Source organism: Cricetulus griseus, chromosome 10 (genome assembly GCF_003668045.3).
Source record: "Cricetulus griseus strain 17A/GY chromosome 10, alternate assembly CriGri-PICRH-1.0, whole genome shotgun sequence".
NCBI lineage: Eukaryota > Metazoa > Chordata > Mammalia > Rodentia > Cricetidae > Cricetulus > Cricetulus griseus.
The window spans coordinates 15,781,225-15,798,189 of NC_048603.1; the positions used below are offsets into that span (position 1 = coordinate 15,781,225).

The window sequence follows — 16,965 nt, forward strand, 5'->3', positions numbered from 1 at the left end:
AAAGAACTCCCAACTAACAAAAGATTCCAACATTAGCCTTTATATCTTGTTAACTTTTAAGTTGTATACAATGAACTCAGTAAAAATTAGCCTGGAAACATGTGAAGCAGGCTTTATTCTGTTTCTTTCTTTAAAAAAAACAAAGTTAGTGTATATTAATTGTGTAAATAATATAATAATGTATTGGATTTCGGTATTTTCATAATTGAAACAAAGCACTTTGGTTTTTACTTGTCCTCAGTACACATACTCTTCTCTTAGTCCCGGCTGCTGGAGACCTTCCTATTCCTAATGGTTCTTCTTTTATTTTCATCTATTTATGAGAATAAACATGTAATGTATGTCTTTCTTAGTCTAGCCTAGTTACACATCATACATTAAAACTAAACAAGATAATTAGCTCATGTTAACCACAAATCAGTAATTCCCACCTCTTAATTTCCTTTTTTTTTTTTTGAGATAGCATCATGTGACACGGCCCAGGAGGGCCTCATGTCACAGTTCTCCCTCTCCTCTCCCTGAGCGCAGGAACTGCACTCATGCGATGCCATGCCTCATAGAAACATGGTTTCCTAAGTATCAGTTACTTAAAGACACTGAAATACTTACAAGTAAAGCCGCCTCACTTGCCAAGCACTTTTTATTTTACCTGAAGCTTTTATACTTCTCAAGGAATGTGGCCTTCAGTTAATAATAACTACCATTTCAACAAAATAATGTAAACTTGAAGTACTTACAATGCCGAAACGGGAACTGTAAACTCAGAAATGGTAACAGAAAGCCCTGTCCCAAGGCTATTTAAGCCTTTCTCCCATTCAAACCAGTCTCTCCCTCTGTTTTCAGAGAGTAGCGCTTTTTTCAGAGTTGGTACATCCAAGTTTGTTCAAAGCCCTGACCAGTAAACAACTTAAAACCAGCCTCTTACAGTACCTTGCACACCACTTGCAGCTGGTAAAATAAAACAACCAATTCTCGAGGTCTGGATTTCTGCAGAGCCTGTTTCCCTGATAAACAGTGCAAGTGTATTCTTGAATCAAGCTACTGGGATAACTACTCAGAACAATACTCAGCACAAATGAAGGACTTGAGAAGTATCACTATGGTTTGGATGTCACCTCCAAGACTTAATTGGATAATCACTTTTTGAGAAGAGGAGCGTTTGCTGTAGCAATGGGTTGGTCACCTGAGCAGTGGGGTTCAGCCCGACTGTCTGATTCTGTATGTGTGAGCACTCTAAATTCCTGAGGCAGTAAGAGGACCTTTACCAGGTGTACCGTCTGATCCACCTGGCAGCCTCCAGAGACATAGCTAAACCAATGTCCAGTGCTTCTAACTTAGTCAAACAGCAATCTAGGACAGGATCTCCCAGGTTCTTTGCTGAAAGTTTCCATTCAGAATTCAGGCCAATCACTTTCAAATGACTTTCACAGCCTCAAAAAATAAGAATAGGCTTGCTTACTCTTTCAGACATGAGCTTGTACCATTGTTCCCAAGCCATTCCTAAGCTTTGGTTACAGAGCAACTATTCAGTCCCCCTCCAAAGGACCCACCGATCCTCATACAGTTCACAACTCAAGTCTCACTTGCTCACGGCTTACTGCAGGAACCTTCCTTGCATGTGTTTGCACGCCCCATCTCCCACGTGAGGACATTTAAGTTGATGAAGAAGAGGCAAAGGGAGCTGGAGAGCTGGCTCAGCATTAAGCCAACAGCTGTTCTTGCTGAGGATCCAGCATCCACATGGTGGCCAACGACTGTCCAGATGCTAAGACACCCTTCTTTGGCCCCCACAGGCAGTGCACACATGCTGCACAAACATTTATGTAGGCAAAACCTTCACACATATAAAAGTAAGCAAATTTATTTTTCTTTAAAGAGAGAAAGGTCTTTTTCATTTCGTCATCACAAGGTTTGTGCAAATGAATGAATGAATGGATGGAATGAATGAATGAATGAATGAACGAACGAATGAATGTGTTGGGTGAAGGGCCACTTCAGCTCCTCTACACAGCAGTAGGAGCTCTGGGTTTCAAGAGTCAGGTTTTTCTCTCATTCTCTTCCTGCTTACATCTGAAAGAAATATCTGTCCATCTGAAAGAAATGTCTGTCCAACTGAAAGGAATGTCTGTCCATCTGACAGCAATGTCTGTCCATCTGAAAGATGTTCACTTTATTCTTCTGAACTAGAAATGGTCTTGAGAGGATTCCTACCCTGAGATTCTCCTACAGAGTTAATTTCGACTAGTGCAATATTGCTTATTCCATCCCCCTCCATTCTAGGAGTGTCCATCAACGGTGGAATGGTGGACAGCCTGTTACCTCATCTTTCTACAGACCCATCGGTGAGGTGTGGCTGCCTTCTGCAACCCTAGAGCTGTAAGGAGACTCCTGTTCATAGGCAGCAAGAATCCCTCGTTAATCTCCTCACTTCTTTCTTCCTTTCAAAACTTACCCACTCACATCAAGGTAATGTCCTGCTTGCAATATTTAAAATCATAGTGAATAATCATGAATTATGTTTCAGTCAAAAGGAAGGCTAATTGGAAATAAAGGAATAACCAAAAAGAACAGGCACCATAAACCTTCGTTGTCATAGAAATGCTTCTAACTTTAAGTTCCTATACCTAAGTACCTTTTTATTATTCCATCCCACAACTATTTTGTCCTACTCTACAATAAAACAAAGCACAGGTTTTGTCATCACCCAAGTTTTCTTATGTTGTTCTTTAAGGATGTCAGCTCTACAGTGATAACACCCCCCAAACCATTAAGGGTTTATAATATCATATCCCAACAACCACATTAAAAATTGGAAGCATTTTTAGTCAGTTGACCTACAGGACATCCAGGCTTGGAAAGACAGTGCCTGTGACAGTACCTGTGGTTGAGTGAGCTGAGCCGGCAGCTGACTGGAAACGGCGGCATTTTGGCCTTAGGCTGCATGGAGTGTTGGGGGAGGCGCAAGGCAGAGGGTGCATGAGGAAACTGGTGACTGAGCTCCCAGTCAGGAAGCAGAACTACAATGCTGGGGCCCTGCTGGCTTCCCCCCTTCCTTCTTACTCACTCTGGGACCCTGGTCTACAGACTGCTGCCCGCCATGTTGCCAATGACTCTGCCTTTCCTTCTACCACACAGCAGAACACTTTCGGTGTCATACAGAAGGTCGCCTGTGAACCAAAGTTAATGCTCCCGCCCTACAGTTGTTTTATCAGATCTATCGTCACAGCTACAAGAAAGGCAATTCATGAAGCACTTGGCATTACTTTACTTATTATGTTGGCGGTGCTCTGAACTGAGCCCAGGACCTTGGGCAGGTCAGGCAAGCATTCTGCCACTGAGCTGTACTTAAAGTCCTCTTCAGTGTAAGCTACACTAACTACCTTTTAAAACAAACTTCTTATATGAACATTTTCCATTATTCAAATATTTTTACAGGCCCCGTTTACCAAGAGACATCTAAGAATACATTCAGATTACTTCATAATTTACTATTGGACAGCAAACACCCTTGTCATTGTCATAAGTAACTGACATGAATATCCTTATACTTAAATTGTGTGAGAGAGTGTGTGTGTGTGTGTATCTGTGTGTGTGTATCTGTGTGTCTGTGTGTTTGTGTACAGGCCTACTCATGCATGCAAGACGCCACAGAGGCCAGAAGGGGGCACTGTACCCCTGGAGCTGAAGTTACAAGCAGCTGTGAGCCACCTGATATGGATAATGAAAACCAAACCCAGGGCCTCTGCAAATGCTGCAAAGTCATCTCTGCAGACCTAAATACAATCCTTTCACGTATCTTAGATTATTCTCTTAGGGTGCAGCTTAAAACAAGGACTGTGGAAAGTAACTCCTGTAAAGTCTGACACCGACTTTGCTTTATAAATTTTGGAGGCTTTGTATACACAATGCAAAAAGACTAATAAAGCTATTAGTCTCATAACGTTCTCCGCTCTATTGTATTACTTATCAAAAACATGTGAGCCAGGCATGGTGGTGCACACCTTTAATTCCAGCACTCTGGAGGCAGAGACAGGAGGATCTCTGAGTTCAGAGCCAACCTGGCCTAAACAATGAGTTCAGGACATCTACGGCTATGTACAAAAATCCTGTTTCAAAAAGAAAAAGTGTGGGCCGGGGTGGCAAGTAAGATGTTTGTTATACTAAGATCTATTTTGCTGACTGCCTGCAGCTTTATGTTTTTTACATGTTACTAATAACTTATTTTTCTGCTTGTGGGTTCTGAGATTACTGTCTATGAAACATTTATATTTGTGTTACATTCATTCAGCTATTCCCATGTGACTTCAGATATCTACTTTTCAAATGAAAAATAGAAATGTAATTCACTTAGAATTCCTAAGTCCTATATTCAAAGAAAGTCTTCTAGTAATTTAAATAGTTCCTTTTGAATTTTCATAATAAATGCAAAGGAGAAATAACTGCAAAAATAAAACTTTGGTGGCCCATAGAATGCCACTTTTGTGATCGGGACACTGCTTTCCTGTGTGGGATTAGCTATTTCCTTAATGGTGAAAACACAATGACTGCACATACCAGGTTTCTAAGTACCTGCTGTCTGGATTCTTTTCTCAATAGAACATTCTAATTATTTAAAATAAATTATTTACTTAAACCCAGGCTCAACACTTAATAAAACACCTCACCCTGAGATTTTCCTGACGTCTTAGTATGGCAAGATTTCAAAAGCCAAATTCAAGCTAAGGTCTATACTAATCGTCACCTCTCTCGGACAAGAGAAAACTGGCTTCATCACTGCCCTCTGCCGGTGACCTCATTTCCCCTTCACTCCCCCTCCAGGCACTGAGCCTTGCCTTCGCCACACTACTTCTAACTTGTGCCTGTATTTCAACTGTCCAAGCTAAAATTAGCCACGCCATCTGGAATCCACTAAGGGGTAGGGGAGAATGGGTCTTTCATTGAGATGCCCTGCAATCCTGAGAGCAGCTCCCAGGCCATGTGAGTCTGGTTCTTTGGGCCTCTGAGAGTTCAGTTCAGACGCACGCATGCATGCACACACTTGCACAACACACTGCAAGTAAATGAAAGCAATATAAAATAATTCTTCACTGTAGGTATGCAAATATTAACAACTCCCTCACTACTGGAAAAAGGCAATTTATACATCCCCCCATTTATTTTGGTATTACTGGTCTGTAAATGTTTGTGGCTTTTAAAAATTCTCTTTCAATGTTCTTGTAATATCTGCCTGGTTCCCTCAATAATAATGAGCTAAGTAGAAACGTAAGTATTCTGTATCATCTATGCAAAAATCACTGGTTTACCTTTATTACAGACCTCACTTTCTCGTGCTGAGCAATCCAGGGATGAAATGGCAAAAGCCTGTCGACAGTAAGGCTACACACAGAGGGCACAGGAAATTTTTCTTGCTCATACGCTAACAGTGGCCTCTGCCTTTGGGAACTGACAACTGTATCACCACAGCTGTCTCTGGGATGGCGCTAAGACACTCAGGAAGAGGGGGAAGGTCAAAGATTAATAGGAATTTCAACCCTGAATGTTCTGTCACAAAGTTATTAAACAACCAACTGTAACATTTGGACAAATTCACAAGGTTAGTGCAACTGGTCATAAAATACAGGAACCAGCATTTGAAAATCTAAAACAGTGTGAAGAATTACATCATTGTCTAAGATATAAGCTTAGGCAATAATAGTGGAGTTTGATTCACTTAAAGAAACTTTAAATAAATGACTAAATGCTACACATTTCATAGTTGCTTTTTGTACAATTTCTTTTACATTTATTTGCTACTTACTAGTGAAACACTACTATTTTCTCTGACTATCACTTTTGCTAATCATATAGCAAAAACTACAAATTCGGACCTTGTGCTATAAATGAGGAAAACAAGTAACTGCCCACAAGGCTCATGGGTTCCTCCCTCTGGCTTCCCTCCAAAATCCAGGACTTTTCAAAGAAGCAAAGTAATTTCCTGTTGCTATTGAACCTGCTCCTGACTCCCAAACCATGACTTGAGGAGACACTTAACCGTGGATGGAACATTCAGGAACCAGGTGAAGGAATTGCTGCCCGGTCTCAGAACCCAGCACTCCCAGGTCTAAAAGGAAACTAGATGGAAATTCAAGTGCAAAGGGATCAGGAGGGATGAACAGAACAAGGAAAGGAAATAACAGAATCAGAAACTCATACAGTATATTGATTAAAATGAATAATTTCGGCTCTCACTACAATTTAGTTAACAACAAAACTAGAGTTTATTATGTTAAGCTCAATCTTCACAAAAAAAAAAAAAAAATCTGAGAAAAATGAATCAGTGTTTTTGAGGATGAGAAACCAACACTTAGAAAGGTTACCTTGGTCCAAGACCTACAATCTACAAAGACGAAGCTGAGCCCAGACGGTCAGAACACAAGGCCCTTTTATCTATCATTCCTCGATGACTATGCATGGCTGTCTCCTTAACATATTAGAATTTTACACTAGCAACAACAATTAATTATTAAACTATCATATGGAGAAAATCTGTAACAAAGTACTTGATGCATTAATTAATAAATGATGAATGATTGTACAAAAAAGAATACACACAACAGCCAAGGCATTGTGGCACACACCAATAACCCCACACCCCAGAGGCAGAAGACAGAGAATGCTCTAACCCTGAGGACAATCTGGGCATCACTTTGAGTACCGAGCCTGCCAGGGTACAGAGGAAGACCCACCTCAGAATGTCAACAGGAAACAACTTCAGAAAGAAAGCAAAATGAAAATGTGAGAACACGAATACTGACCTGTCTTAGTCGTTAGCAACTAAAATACAAGAAACTTCATCATCTGAGAAAGCACTTAAAATATATTTGAATATGCTTTACATAAATATTTAAGCAATCTGTCAAGATTCAAAATTATTATAATAGACTGACACTGTATTTATCAGTTGTATCATAAAATGCTATAATCAAAGTACATACGGAGAATGTTTTCCACACCTATTATCTCATGTGTGTGCGCACATGTGGGTACATGTGTGCGTTTCTCTAAACAGAAAATATGCTATTTCATAATTAGTAGGATAAAAATCCTCTACTACAAATGCAACATTCTCAAAATGCTATATCCTGTAACTACATAACCTTTTAGAGATTGTTTACACCATGCTTAACAGCCGTGTTGTACACACACTCCCACAACTAGCTTGCATGGTAAAGAGATCAGTAAACTTACTGTTATGCATAACATCTTTAACATTGGCTTCCCTCTCTGGGCTTGTGATTAAATGTAACGTTCTGAAATCCCCAAGTTCTGAGAAAAACATAAATCCTCGCCTCACAGCTGCTGTTGGGCTCTGGAAACACATGCATTCTCCTTTCAAGCTTCACCCTCAGCACTCCCAGAGGCTCTGCACTGGGGAACACCTGCATCTCTTCATTTAGTTCCAATAACACAGCCCAAGCTCCAGAACTACAAAAATAGACTCTCTGTTCGGCTGTAGTTACACTTTGCTGTTAATTCCCATGAACAAAAATGCTAGGAGCGTGAAATCATTCGGGCAAACTCTGTCATCAAGAGGACAAGGTTTCTGCACCAGAGGCCCAGAGGGATCAATATAGAAACTGGCACCAATTACAGCTGAAGTACATTGTACAGTCCACAGGGAGAATGGAGGAAATGGGTTCAGATAGATGGATATAATTTGTACATATTTATACGCAAAACACAAATGTGAATTATCTTTAATTGGTCCAATATATAAGCATTTCCAGTCAAGTGGCTTGTCAAAAATACTAAAAGCATAACTTCAAGGCAATTGACCTAATTTTATATGAAGAGAATTTCATGAAAGGAGACATTTCCCTAATGAAAGCAGAGTCTCTATTTTAGATCTCCTTAGAAATTCCAATCGGAGCAAAGAAATCTGAATGGTATGCACTTTCTGATATGTTTTAAGCAGATCTACTATCCCAACTGAACTGATTTCCTGAGACCAGAATTGTAATTTTAACTCCCAACTAACAATAACAAACCCACCCTGTTTGATAAATAGCAGATAAAATTATTTCCATTCATGAAAACCTAATAAAACTTAAACCCTTATACTGGTTTATGAAGTTAATTATTCTAGAGAATAAAAAGAATATCTTAAATTGCCAAAGACTATGTTACAAGGAACACTTACTTTACATTATTGCAGAATAGCATCAAAAACACCAAATTCTACCTTTCCAATTGTAGAATGAGAATGTTGCCTTCAGTATTATACTGTAAAGAAGAACTGTGTGTGGTGGCCCATGCCCATAATCCTGGCACTCAGCAAGGAAGAGGAGAAAGGATCCCAAGTTCCAGGCCAACTTGGGTTACACTGCAGGACTCTTTTATCAGTCACCTTTCTGTTGCTGTGAGAAAACACCATGACCTTATGGTTCCAGAAGGATAAGATTCTGCCCCACTGGGTAAGAAGACAGCCAACAGTGGACATGATGGCTGAAGCAGAAGCCGGGGGCTCACTTCTTAACCCAAGGCAGAAAGCAGAGAGAGTGAACTGGAAATGGCTCCAGGCTTTGAAACCTCAAATCCTGCTCCTGGTGGCATTTTCCCAGCAAGGTCATACCTCCTAGGGCTCTCCAAACATAGCCACCAAATGGAAACCAAGTGTTCATATGCCAGACACAATGGGGATTACTTCATTCAAACCACCACACCCAGTGACAGTGAGGGAGGGAGAGAAAGAGGGAGAGAGAGACAGAGATGGAGAGAGAGGGATGGAGAGAAAGCTAGCTTTTGTGGAGTAATAAGATAAGTAAAAAATAATGTGAAGAAGGTTTTCAGTCAGTGCTAACAAATCAAATGAGCATGAAATAGAGGAGAAAAGTTTATTTTTTTAAAATACTTTTAATAAATCTTTGGAAAGTCATTAAGGTATGGCTGAAATTTGGAGACTGACCTCAAAAAGAAAATGAGTGGACACAGAGATATAAATCCATAGTTACTAGGTAAAAGAAGCACTGATGAGATTATCAAATAGAAAAGGGGGGGTCATGATGTCACCTTTAGAATAACCTATTCCTGGGACAGAAATGGCTCAGGGGTAAAGTAAGACTACACACTTGTATTTCAGTGGATACATGTTCAGTTCCTAGCACCAACACAGAGTAGCTTACAAGAGCCTGTGACTCTAGCCTAGGGGCATCAAATAACACTGGACTCACATGCGCACACACACACACACACACACACACACACACACACACACACACACACACACACACACACTAGAAGTAATACAAAGAAAAAATTAATGGCATACACTTGGGGATGAGGAGATGGCTCACTCAATAAAAGCAGTTTCTGTAAAATGAAATGACCTGAGTTCAAATCCCCAGCACTAATGGAAAAGGTAGAGAAGCCACTCATGTTAACAGTGGATGGCAGAGACCGGAAACTGCTGGTCAGCCTGGCAGGTTCAATGAGAGACCCTGTCGCAAAAGCAAAATGACATACGCACTTCAGGGCATATAAAACTGGAACTGTACACAAACGATTAGCTTGTCCCTACACAAGGATGACGTGCAAGTTTATTACGAATTCAGTTGTTTAAAATAAGGCGGAAAGCAATGCAAAAACACACCCAATGGGAGGAATAAACACGTGTACCTCCCACACACCCATACAAATATAAATAAATATGACCTGTACTTAAAGGACAAAAAAGAGAAACATGTTGGCAGAGATATTTTTTTCAGGTAGAGCCAAAAAGGACAACATTATTCTGGCATCAAGAACTATGAAGGATCTTAAAATTTTACTAATCAGTTATATGGATGCTGCAGAAGAAGAGCCCCCCCCCCCACGCCCTGGCCCCAGTCAGGGAGTAAACTCATAGTTACCACAAACTAAGCACAACTTGGATATCAATATAGGTGCATTGGTTATCTTTGTTCCCCATTTTCCACAGACACTGTGACAGAAACGGATATGTATGCATGCCAAAAGACAGGTGCTATATGGACCCGAATGGACGAACTGATTGTTTAAAGATAGACAATAAGCCCTTTGACTCCTAAAGGAAATACTGTATGGTACCTTCCAAAGCTATAAAGTATATAGACATCTCTGAAATGGTAATCCAAAACAAAAGTCAACCAGGCCTTTACTCTCGGGATCTGTCAACATGTCAGGCCTATTGAGAGTACAGTGCTAACAGGGCCAAGAATGACCAAGGTTTCAATAGGAAAGGCAAGCTCACAGAAGATGTACACAGAAACGTGAAGGCAGGCTTTATGAGGCACACTGAAGGCTGACATGTCACTCTGTGTCACTGTGAAGAGTAAAGCCAGAGCAATGGAAGCTATGATGCAGTGAACAAGCTAACTGTCAGAGGAGGCGGCTGGCAGGCATGCTCTCCCAGTGTGGTCACCTGCAGAAAAGAGCGAAGAGGAAGGAAGAGAAAGAGGGTGACACTGAGAAAGTGTGTCTGTCAACGTAAGGGCCTGAAGAAAATGTGACAAACAACCAGTGACTGACTCTGGAAATCATAGTCAGGTGGTGAAGACAGATTTTCTAAGTGTGTGCTGTCACAAATGCCAAGCAAGAAAAACACACGAAGGATGACAAATTGTCACAAACATACTCGAACTGGGTGAGGAGAAAGGGAGAGGAGGAGTTTCAGAGAAAGGCGGCAACTGGATTGAGATTTCAGACTGAAAGGCTGCCAAGCAGAGAGAGAAAGAACAAGGACAGGTGCTAAGAACTCTCAACAGGAAAAAACAAGAAAGGAAACAGGCCAGCAGACCTGAGCCGACAGGGAGGGGTCTGTGAGAGGAGGTCTCCTCACATGGCTTAGAGACGGCCACCCGGTTACCCGAGTGTCAAGAGTCCTTCCCAATTATTTCACAGTCCTACATAGCACACACTCTATAACCAACTTGTGAGAAAATCACATGAGGGTCTGTATATAAAAGATGAGGAGTTTATCTAAAACTCTTTCTAAAATATTACCTATAAATAAATTACAGTGGTCAAATGCTTCTCCGTGTGAAAAGGGCACAGAAGCACCTGTTTGTCTACTTTTCATACCTCGTGTGAACATAATGAGGTTCACACCATTTCACAGGGCACCTCGAAGCCCACCTGTGAATCGGGATGCTCAGATCCCACAAGAACCCTCAGGACCTTCCCTGTACACAGGCTGTCAAGTGCAGAGAGCAGCCGAGGGCGGGGTTGGGGCGTGCAAGGAGAGCTGCTAAAATTTCAAAGGCAAAGCAATGCTGTGAGACACTGAAATGAGGCTTTTGGACAATGCTCTGAAGGGAAAGGGGGGCTTTTCAAAGTTAGAAACTTTTTTTAATTGAAAATAGATTTTTTTCCCATACGCTGACTATGGTTTCCCTTCCCTCAACTCCTTCCAGATCTGTCATCCACTGCCCCAGTTATCAAAATCCACACTTTCTTTCATTTTAGAGAGAGAAACAAAAGGGCAGTAATAATAATAATAATAATAATAATAATAATAATAATAATAATAATAATAATTTTCAAAAATAAACCAGATAAATGGAATAAAATAAACAACCAAACGAGCCAAAGTAAATCACAAGAAACACATATAGATGCTGACACAAATTTGCACACACAGAAACTCCATAAAAGCAAAATCAGAAACCATAAGGCATAAACAAAAGATCTATAAGGCTAAAAGGAAAAACAAAACCCAGACAAATCACTGTGAAACAAAGCACTTCCAATTTGTCACCGAGTTTGTTTTGTGTTGGGCATGTATCACTGTGCACAGGAGCCCTGCTCTACTCTTCTGAAGTCACACAGCAATAAAAGGACACTAACAACACTCTGCTATACTTGTGGGTCAGTGCCTTGTGCCATCATCGAAGGCTCTTCCTGCAGGAGACGGGAACAAGTACAGAGAACCACTACTGGACAATGACCAAAGTGAGTGGCCTTGGAGCACTGGGCTCTTAATGGCTGTCTCCATCAAATCGTTGGCCGCAGATGCAGGGAGCTCTGTAGAAGGGGAGGCAGGAAGATTGCAACAACCAGAGGGGACGAGAGGCCTTGACCACAGGACTGACACAACTACAAACTCAGAGACTGAGGCAGCGTGCACAGGAGCCACACAGGTCCAAGCCAGACAGCCTGTACCAAGAGGCTGGCGCTTCTTCAGTCTGGAAAGGCCACTTATAAACTGTCCACCTTCCGTTCAGACAGCTTGACTTAGGATTTGGCTGTGATACCAGTGATGCCCAACCACAGATGCACACCCTCAATTCAAATCCAGGTTCCTGCTCAAAAGATTAATCAAACTCACATTGAAACTGGCTCTATAAAAATATTATGAGTTCCCTACTATATCCTAAGCCATGAATGTGGTCCCTATTTCCAACAGCGGTAGAAATGTTGTATTTTAAAATGCCCTCAATAAAGAAACAAAAATACAATACCTTTAAGGAATAAAGCAAGCCAAATAGAATATTTCTTTAAAAACCAAGTAAATACATGATTAATATTTTAAACACAAATCCATAAAAATACCACCAAACATGAAGAAATTTATATAGTCATGATTAGATTTAACACCATGAGAAATTATAAAACGTGACCTGAAAGTGCCATGTGTCACAGATAATTTCTTTTCATACCAACATGCTTTTAGACTGTTTTGAGACTTTGTAAAAGGCAAATTTTGTAACTCTGGGAATGGTCTTTAATTAAAAGGCATAATACTTAATATTGCTAGGAAAAGACTGCATTATTGTGTAAATATGGCAAAGGAAAAAAGTAGAAGACTGCTTAACTCAAAAGTAAATGGTAGATTCAAACAACACCCGTGCTTTATTGCAGGGCATTGCAGAGCCGGACGGTCTGGTGAGCTCACTAACCTGATGATTTCATGATTTGAACACAGATTTTAACCACAACACAGCATAGATAGCTGTGCAAGGGTGCTTACTGCAATACATACTTTAAAAGCTCGATTAAACAGACATTAACAAAGGTGGTTTAGTGAATTGCCAGGATGACCTCTCTGCGCAGGGGTGGGGAAAGCCAAAGGCAAACCAGCCACTGTCCAGTTTAGTAAATAACGTGTTGGATTACAGTCACTTCCGCTCACTCATGTTCTGGCAAAGGGCATCTTTTTTTTGTTGTTTTTTTGTTTTTTGTTTTTTGTTTTTTGAGACAGGGTTCCTCTGTGGCTTTGGAGCCTATCCTGGCACTCGCTCTGGAGACCAGGCTGGCCTTGAACTCACAGAGATCCACCTGCCTCTGCCTCCCGAGTCCTGGGATTAAAGGCGTGCGCCACCAACGCCCAGCGGCAATGGGCATCTTTGTGCTACAGGAGCAGGACGGTTAAGAGACCACTGGATTCACAAAGACTCTCTCTGGCTGAAGATACGAGGAAAACTATTTTATCCACAGACACCATCTCACGCTTGTATCAGTCTGGGCTTAGCCTGAACTATGGCCTTGCTCTGCAAAGCACGTAATTCCTACAGAAGCACACTGCTTTTCTTTATCGCAATGTATTCACGGTCAAAGTGCTTCATCTTATTGCAATCATGTGTGTGTGAACACGTGTGAGCATGTGTGTGCATGTGAGCGTGTGTGGGCATGAGCATGCATGTGAGTGTGTCTGTGTGTGTGTCTGCATGTGTGTGCACGTGTGTGCATGTGGGTGGGTGTGAGTACATGTGTGCATGTGAGTGTGTGTGGGCATGAGCATGCATGTGTGTGTGTGTCTGCATGTGTCTGCATGTGTGTGCACGTGTGTGCATGTGTGTGTGTGTCTGAGCATACGTGTGCATGTGAGTGTGTGTGGGCATGAGCGTGCATGTGAGTGTGTCTATGTGTTTGTGTGTATGTGTGTGTCTGCGTGTGTGTGTTTGTGTGGGGGGAGTGTGTCTGCGTGTGTGTGTACGTGTGCACATGTGTGCCATCTTCGTCCTCACTCCCCTATGGGTGAGTATATATGGAATATAAGACGATTCCATAACCTGACTTTGTTAAAAGTGTGAAAACAAGCAGGGTCACAAAGGTATCTCTGTAGTGAGCTGACAATGGCTGTGAGCCACACACCTAGAAATGGCATCGCTGAGCCAGCAAACAGCTCCGGTTTAACGGTTTAACGGTTTAACTGTCAGTAGGAAACCTCTAAACCGCCTCCTACAGAGACCAAACCCATTTGCATTCCCAGCAACACTGCATCACCACTCCTCTCCCTGCATCCAGGTGAGCATTGGTTCACGCCCTGGACTCATAAAGATTCTGGAAGGACATGTACAAATACCCTTCTTGTTACTGTTTCCTCAGCACCGTATGTATGTATCAATTGCATTAGATTTTATATAAGTTTCTGTCCCACTCATTTGCCCTCTCACTAACTGGATTATTGCTTTTTCTGACATCTTGTTGTCATTTTTACATATTTTACATGTTAACTCTCCCACCCTCCCTGTGAATACTAGTTGGGTTTTCGGGTTCTGCGGTGTCTTGACTCCACTGACTATCCCGCCTGCTGTACGGAAACTTTTGTAATTTCATGGTATCGTATTAATCACTGTTCCTGTTATTCCTGGGCTGCTCGGAGTCCTGAGGAGTCCAAGCTTCCTCTCTATTTACCCCCAACGGTTTCAAAGCTCAGTCCTTCCATCTTCATCCATTTGGGGTTGTCATAGGACAGGGTGAGGAACAGGCATCTTCCTTAGGTTTTCTGTTGTGTGCATGTTCAGTTTTCACCAGCAGCATTTGTTAAAGGCCACCACTCTTTCTGAAGGATGTTTCTAGAACCTTTGACAAAATTCAGACTGCTGCAGTTGTGTGGGATCTTCACTGCTCTTCGGTTTCATGGGTCTGGGAATCTGCTTGTGCCCTGGCGGCACGCCGCTTGGTAAGCAATCCCTTCTTCCTGGAGAGTACTCTCTTTGCCAGCATCATGGTATGGTATTTTAAACTAGCCTTTCAAGCAGCTCATTTCACAGTTTCTTCTGTGGCTAATGACTCAGCTGCACACAGACTATAACAAAACTTAATTTTACCTCTTCATGGCAGTCCTGAATCTGGAACCACTGCTTCATTATTGTCTGCACATACTTACGGTCTGGACAATTGTAAATCCTTTAAATGTTGGTACTTACTGTATTAGCCCGTGTTTCCCCTTAATATTTACGGAATGATGTCAACAGAGCTCTCCTCTTCCAAACTATATGGAAGCTCACTCAACTCTATTAAGGGACCCTCACTTCTGGCTTCACTGACAACCCTGGGTTTACCAAGCACAGCACTGTGTGCATGGCTAACACTGGCCTCTAATCTCGGCTTCTTCCGTGGTCCCCACTCATGCTTTTGATACTGACTCTCGACATGACAGACGGGATTCTCAATAGATGGCAATGCCAAACAATAAAGACACAAACTAACAGACGAATTCACAACTTCTCAGTTCTTTTGATTTTTTTAGATTTTTTTTTATTTCACTATCAAAGTCTTTTAACTTTTAAAAAAGCTATGAGTGGGCCAAATGTGTGATTTTAGTATTGTAAACTGTGGGTCACAGCAAAAGTGCTGCAGCATTTGAAAATCTGATTTACAGAAAAACCTGTAATCACACATACACACACACACACACACACACACACACACACACACACACACACACTTCTGTGGTTATATGTTACACATGGAGTTTGAATCTCATAAAATCAAAATTTATAAACACTTCATTTATCAATACTAATATGAAATAAAGGAAATTTTTGAAAAGAATAACTACAGAGTATACCCCACCAAACAGAAATTGACTTAAAAGCCCACATTTAGAGACATTTCTAAAGATGAAAATGCATCTTTAAAAGGATGCCCGGTAGGGCTGCACGTACCAGAATGGTGGCAGTCGTCCATGGACTGGGGGACCTGCACGGTGAAGGCCACCAAGTCAGGAGCTAAGAGGGATTCGGGCTTCCGGCTCTCATTAAGCCACTTGGTGCTGTGAAGGTCTCTGGTGTCAGAAGGACCTTGGAGCAAGGGAATCAACTTTTCTTTTCCATTGTCACCTGGACAGAAACATTGATTTAAAAAATTAAGGAAGATTTTAAAATTAATATTGACATAAACTACAGTAGTTTCACAATGCTTATCGTTCTTAAACGATACCACTCAAGTAATGATTAAATAATAGTTACCACTTTAACTGTCTACCTAGTTAATAATCAAAAGAGTGACTGATAAAGCTATTTAGCTGTTAAAATAAAGTTGGCATTTTGCTAACGAATGTAGAACATGTTCAGAACAGTTCGTAAAATGAAATGACAGGATACACTTCTACTATGATATGATGGGTTTAAGTTTGCTGAAACAACTGCTAATAGCTTAAGGAGAACATTACGAAATAAAACACTAAAGACAGAGGAACGCAAACACAAACTAACCTTTGTAACACTCAAATGTGGTGTTTAACTCTACTATACTAGCATCATAATTCAATATTTAACTGACAAACATTATCATATCACATTTGTGTCAAATCTGTAACAATATTCTTTTAATTTTTTTCTGAATAACTACTGTTAAAACTATTCGAAGTTCTTCACCATAAATTAAAATTCAATGGTAAGTATCATCCCTGTACTGTTAAAAATACTAAGCATAAATAAAACAATGAAAAGCCCTGATTCGTAGGAACAATGAGTAAATTCTTGTTTCATGAAATGCCCCTTGTAAAAGGCAAGGCTGATTCTCCTGCACAGGCAATAAAGTTTTACACGGTCCAGCTGCACATACCTGGGGCTTTGGCACAAATTTTTATTGATCCCAGGGTCCCCGAGGCACATCTGACCAATGCTGTACTGCAGTACTTCAGCTCTGCATTCTGGATTGAGCCCTCAAGAGTTGGCAGGGGATTCTTAGATTTCACACCTAATAAAAGAAAACTGCAAATGTACTAGCTGATTGAATTTA

The 16,965-nt window shown here is 41.1% G+C and overlaps 1 protein-coding gene across 7 annotated transcripts in view; it reads right to left on the minus strand.

Annotated features, from left to right (window-relative positions):
* The window catches only part of LOC100763509 (vacuolar protein sorting-associated protein 13B), a 437,125-nt gene that overhangs the window by 321,708 nt on the left and 98,452 nt on the right, over nt 1-16,965 (minus strand). For all 7 annotated transcript variants that reach the window (XM_027431500.2, XM_035449622.1, XM_027431502.2 and 4 more), the window contains 2 exons: nt 16,789-16,923; nt 15,888-16,061 (listed from right to left, as the gene is read on the minus strand). In XM_027431500.2, the coding sequence (XP_027287301.1) occupies nt 15,888-16,061; nt 16,789-16,923 (309 nt within the window). The remainder of the gene's footprint in view (nt 1-15,887; nt 16,062-16,788; nt 16,924-16,965) is intronic.